Source organism: Diceros bicornis, chromosome 5 (genome assembly GCF_020826845.1).
Source record: "Diceros bicornis minor isolate mBicDic1 chromosome 5, mDicBic1.mat.cur, whole genome shotgun sequence".
Taxonomy (NCBI): domain Eukaryota; kingdom Metazoa; phylum Chordata; class Mammalia; order Perissodactyla; family Rhinocerotidae; genus Diceros; species Diceros bicornis.
In genome coordinates, this window is record NC_080744.1 from 23,517,122 (window position 1) to 23,523,078 (window position 5,957).

Below are 5,957 nucleotides of genomic sequence, written 5' to 3' on the forward strand. Positions count from 1 at the left end.
CTCAGGGATCCCAGTTCAATAGCAGCAGTTCCTACTGTCATTCTAGACCTGCAGCAAACACTACAGTGTTCTTCACAGATGCCATTATGGCCCTCCCCAATGTATTTTTCATAGCTTTGGTGGAAAGAGTGCTCTACCACTCTCCTAAGACATACTTAGGGAGTGAGTAAACCAGTCTCACACAATAAATCCACTCTACCTTCTGATTTCCCTAAGCTTTGGATACCTTCCTCCACAGTATACCAAAGAAGTTCTGGAGACTCAATTTCACTTAGTATAGACCACCTTTGGTTCTACAGTCATGCATCACTTAACGATGGGGATACATTCCGAGAAACGTGTCATTAGGCAATTTTATCATTGTGCAAACATCATAGGTATAGCCTACTACACACCTAGGCTATATGGCACTAATCTCACAGGGCCACCGTCATATATGCAGTCCATCATTCACCAACGTCATTATGTGGGGCATGACTGTATATTTAAATCCAACCAACTAGGTAAATAGTTAAAGCCACTTAGATATGCTTGATCTAATATGCTGACATTAGAATCTCTACTTAGTGCATCCCATCAACAAAGTCAGCCTGGCCTAACATTACCACGTTCCTTCTATCCTACACCAACTACTTAAGACCCATTTCCATTCATGTTTCTGTTGATATAAATCAGCAAAAATCTTGCAATTGTTTTGATATATATTGCAATTCCTCATGGCTCACACTTACCTCCGAGACCTACTGGGACTTGAGTCTGGTTACAGACCTAGAAGCAGTAAAAGGCCTTAAGGGACGGGAGGGGGCCAGCAGTCCCCTGCAAAGTAACTACCTCAGGGGATCCCATTACAGATTCTTCAGGCAAGAGAAGACTAACCTCCTCAGCTGGAGAAGATTGACTGCTGTTAATGGCAAAAGAGGATTGGAGGAATTCAGGGGTTCAAGGTCCCAGCTTCATCAGAATCTGCCCAAATATAGTCCCATCCCAATTTTCAGAGTCCCAATTAATGCCTTAACTTTAAATAAGAGGTCCTGCCAGACTGGGAATTCAAAATGTGTTGCAAGCCACCCATAGGATTAGACATAGGTTTGGTTTTTAGAAATCTCAGACATGAGGTTTTATGAGATAAGAATTTCTTTTATGGCAGTCATAGAATATTTCTGGACCCTAACCTAGACCATCAGCTTGGAATTTAAAGCCCAAAGCTCATCATTTTCTTACGTTCTTTAGTACACTTATAGGCAATCAATTAACCCCATTATACTCCTTATTTCCACTAATATGTTTTATGGCGGCAAATATTTGGTCACCTAAAGTCTTGCCTTTGATTACAAATATCTACAGGGAATAATTTAGGTAACAGGTTTGCTACTGTGTGCCATAAATGATCACTTACAACTTACAACTAATTTCCTTTACCACTTACCACAAGGTAAGTAATACATTTAAATATAATCAGGTTAGAGAACCAATAGTAGATAACCCAGGCTAATTTACAGAACCTACACTTAGGTTCCCCTGAACCCCCTTCCAGTGCCAATATCTCTGTTATTTAGAGTACAGTCAGGGAAGCAGAAGCACTATGAGTGACATAAAATAAGGGATTTATTGTAAGGATTGTATCTTATAAAATTTTTGGAACTGGTGAAGAAATCCTCTCTAGATCCTCCTTGTTGTTGTTTTCTTTTGTTTTGTTTTTACAGATCAGGAAAGCAGGGTGATATATGGAAAGATCATGTGATTTGAGTCAAACAGGTATGTGTTTGACACCTAGTTCTGATATATATAGGCTCTGAAATCTTGTCAAGTGACTCAAGTTCTCTGAGCCTCGGTTTCCTCATCTGTAAAATCAAAACAATAATACTTCTCAGGGTTGATGTGAGAGTGAATGAGATAAAGTACACACTTGTAATATACCATATTTCTTTGATTCCAAGATGCACAATATTTCCCATTTTAACGTCTACTACAGGAAATCGTCTTGTAATCAATGGCATGTTTTTGTCTGAGAATACTTTTTTTCTTTCTCAGTGTTACATAAAATAATGAGGGCCCAGAGTAACATCTCAAATAATGACAGGTGCAGATATCACTTTGTTATCAAACCAAACGTGATTCTCAGTGCACAAGTGGAAAATCCCAACACACCCTAGAGAACACAAGCACTCTCCTTTATACATTCCATTCCTTTCTCTCTTCATTGGACTAACCCTTCATCCCACATCCCTTATTATTGAAATTAGTGGAATGAAAAAAGTATGAGTTTCAGAATCTGACATATTAAATTTTGGACCTTGCTGCTATGTAACATTCTGAGCTTCAGTTGAATGCTCCATAATTGTGTATAACACTTACCCAAAAGGACTGTTACAAAGATTAAATGAGACAATGCATGTAAAGTCCTATCAGTGCCAAACATAATGTGAGTAGTCAATAAATTCACCCTTTTTCCTTCTTTCTCTCACTGCCATATTCTATTCTTCTTCTGATTATTTGGATTGAAGGAAGAGCTGATCTCCTAGATCAGGGGGCAGCAAACTACAGCCTCAGGCCAAATCGGCCCACCACCTGTTTTTGTAAATAAAGTTTTATTGGAACACAGTTAGACTCATTGTTTACATATGGCTGCTTTTGTGCTACAATAGCAGAGATGAATAGTTGCCACAGAGACAGTATGGCCCGCAAAGCTGAAAATTCTTACTATCTGGCTATTTACAGAAAAAGTTTGCTGATACTTGTTCTAGATTCCTAAAGCAACTAAAAATTCTGCCCCCATTCGTGTTACTATTCTGCCTCTAGAAAGCTGCATTAGAAGAGATGCGTGCATGCCTCATCCTAGGAGTCAGGACTCTTGAGCTCTGACCACGGCTTCAATAGCAGCAAAACAGAGAGGAGAGTTGCGAGGATTTCTGATGAGGAAGCTAGTCAAGCCAGAGTGAAAGACAAAAATGTGACTATGTGGTTTCCAGCCCTCCCCGTTTCTTCTATTTCTGAGCTTATAAAAGCAGGGGCAAGGGAGGAGGGGACAGAAGAAGCTTACCATGGGCAGCCTCGCTGGGAAAATGCATGCCCTTCTCCTTTTGTTGGTCTTTCTCTGTCCTTCTGAAGCTGGAGCTGGTAAGTCCAGAGTGTAACTCCCTGTCCTCTGGTTCCTCAGCTCCTATTCCTAACTCACTGCCCTTAGTCGAAGAAGACCCTAAAATGAGATCTGTTGCAACTGTTCCAGGGGGAAATCTCTATCTGGAAGAGTCATACCCATTCCCTGCAGTTGATGACAGTTTCCCAGGGATGAGAAGTCTTGGATGGAGAAAGAATCAGAAAACTGGCTTTGGAAGTTCCTCCTTGTCTGTTTTCCTCAAAATATCCACAATTCTGCTGCATGGTCCTTCTCTGCCCTGGCTCTTGTGTGGAGAAGGCCAGGATGGGGACATGAAGAAATGTTTAAATGACAGCTCAGAATCAAGACAAGCCATTGTGTTCTGAGAAGTAGGATGAGGATAAATGGGCAGATGGGGGTGGAGAAGGCCAACAAAAAGGACGCATAGAGGGGCTGAGCTACATTAGGGGTAAGGGTGAGGTAGGGGGGGGTCCTTCAGCTTTCACTTCATTTTCCTCACCCAATGCTCTGTCTGAAGGCACAGTGAGCCTGTGTTTGGGGAGCTGGGGTTCTCTGTTTCAGGGGAGATTATTAGTGGCATTGAGTCCAAGCCACACTCCCGCCCCTACATGGCCCATCTGGAAATCATCACTGACCAGGGTTATGTTGCCATCTGTGGTGGGTTTCTCATAAGTCAAGAATTTGTGATGACAGCTGCTCATTGTAAAGGAAGAAACTTTGACTTGTTCTCTTTTCATGTGAGGAGCTGTGGTAACCAGAGTTATACACAACTTTGGAGTGGCCTATGGAGAGATTCTTGTGCCTTGCTTATCTCAAGAGGATCAGCAACGTATATTGAGAGGAACCAGGCCATTTTCATTTGTCATCTCCATCTCCAGAGGCCAGGGCTTTATTCAGGGCAGCCCAGGTCAAGGCAGGCCAACACTGCGTCTATTGTCCTGGCGCCAGCAGAGCTTTCTCAGTCCCGTGTAGCTGCCAGGGCCTGAAACTGTGATCCCTGGGGGGGACTTCTTTCCTGAATAAGATCTGAGTTCCTCAGGTGGCCCTGTACTGGCGAAGAAGAGAGCCTGAGGTCCCTTTGCTCAGAATGGAGTGGTGACCAGGAAACCTTTTCCTGCCTCTCTTTTCCCTCTCAACAGGCAAATTACTGTCACTCTCGGAGCTCATGACATGAAACAGGAAGAACCCACGTGGCAGAAGCTGAAAGTCATCGAACAATTTGTTCACCCAAAATATGACTGCTTCACCATTCTCAATGACATCATGTTGCTGAAGGTGCCATTATCTTCCTCGCATGTCTCAATTCCCCCTTCTTTAACTCTTCTCCTGACCTGTACCTTTCTCATTCTCTCTCTTCCAACCTGTTTCCTCGGGGTCTATCCTCCCACTCCATGCCATCACCACCCCATTGGGGAGAAACTCTTGCCCTCGCCCAGGGAGCCTCTACCACACCACACCCCCACTTTCCCTGGGACTGGCAATCCATCCACTCTCCGTCCCTCACAGCTACAAACGAGAGCCGAGCTGACCCACGCTGTGGGGACAATCCCCCTGCCCACCTCGTCCACCTTTATTCTACCTGGGAGAATGTGCCTGGCAGCTGGCTGGGGGAAAACGGGAGTGACAGAGCCGGTGTCAGATGCTCTGAGGGAGGTGAAGCTGAGACTCATGGAGGCCAAGGCCTGCAACCACTTTCCGTTTTACAAACATAAGTTCCAAATCTGTGTGGGCAATCCCAGGAAGAGAAGATCAGCATTCAAGGTGACCGCATACCTACACTGCCTTCCCCATGATGCAGTCCCTGGGAGACAGCCTCCTCTTGGGAGAGGGTGGGGTCAGGAGGTTCCCTAGAACAGTGGCTGGTCTGAGTTCATGGGTCTCTGGGACTATGGAAACTGGAATCCTCCTTCTGGGTTTCATCCTCCCATACCCAAGTCCTGCCTCTAACCCTCCCATCTAGTTCTCCACACAGGGTTCCAGGAGAGAAAGAAAGAAGATGGAGGGGGACAGGATCTAGAGTGATGGTTCTATGCCAGAGAGAGAAAGAAGACATTAAACCCTAACTTATGACTCCATGAGGAGCCAGGATTCCTGGACTGACTCTGGGGTATCTTGGGGCTGGCCAAGGTGCTGCTAGAATCAGGATGAGGTGATAGTAGGGAGAGAAGAATGATCCCTGCTCACGGACCGCTTTCTCTAACCCACAGGGAGATTCTGGGGGCCCCCTTCTGTGTGCCGGGGTGGCCCACGGTATTGCGTCTTATGGACGTGGAAATGCAAAGCCTCCTGCTGTCTTCACTCGAATCTCCCCATATGTGCCCTGGATTAATGAAATTCTAAAGGGCAAGTAGCCTCAGAAGCCTGGCCAGCCTGAGCGAGAGTCCCAACGCCAGAGCCCTCCCTGTTAGCCCCTAGGTTCCACAGGATCCTGGCCCCAATCAGAGCCCAGGGCAACTCCTCGAGGCACACAAAGCCCCTGCTGGTTTTATCCCCACCAAATCTCAATAAAGATGCATCCTCCAGCATGTGTATGTGAGACTCTTCTCTCTCCCCTCTAGCTGGTCTGCTCTGCAGGGAGGAGTCCACATCCTCCTCTCTAGCTTGAATGAAGACTTGCACTGGGCTCCTTTCTTGCCAAATTAATAATCTTGCCTACCAGTTTCCCTGTACATTGTGTGGTGTTATGGATTATTAAAGAAAATATTTTGATCTGCACAATAGGATTTAACATCCAGAGTAACATTGGCACTGATTTACCTTCTTCTTCCACTGCCCCCTCTTCCTCCTTCTCCTCTTCTCACTTCTCCTCTTCCCACAAACCCTGTGCCTCAGCCACTGC

At 45.2% G+C, this 5,957-nt stretch overlaps 1 protein-coding gene across 1 annotated transcript; it reads left to right on the forward strand.

Annotated features, from left to right (window-relative positions):
- The first annotated feature begins 3,062 nt into the window (after positions 1 to 3,062).
- On the forward strand, positions 3,063 to 5,469 carry LOC131405728 (mast cell protease 4-like). The gene is made up of 5 exons (XM_058540848.1): positions 3,063 to 3,117; positions 3,680 to 3,842; positions 4,258 to 4,393; positions 4,625 to 4,879; positions 5,326 to 5,469. The coding sequence occupies exons 1-5, from the start codon at positions 3,063 to 3,065 to the stop codon at positions 5,467 to 5,469; spliced, it is 753 nt and encodes a 250-aa protein (XP_058396831.1).
- The last annotated feature ends 488 nt before the right edge of the window (positions 5,470 to 5,957 follow it).

What these genes read in the sequence shown, in the direction of transcription:
- LOC131405728 (XM_058540848.1), top strand. Translation starts at nt 3,063, where the DNA reads ATGCATGCCCTTCTCCTTTTGTTGGTCTTTCTCTGTCCTTCTGAAGCT. An exon ending in AAAGGAAGAAACTTTGACTT is followed by an intron (nt 3,843 to 4,257) that starts GTTCTCTTTTCA and finishes CCCTCTCAACAG; the next exon opens with GCAAATTACTGTCACTCTCG. An exon ending in AGAGAAGATCAGCATTCAAG is followed by an intron (nt 4,880 to 5,325) that starts GTGACCGCATAC and finishes TCTAACCCACAG; the next exon opens with GGAGATTCTGGGGGCCCCCT.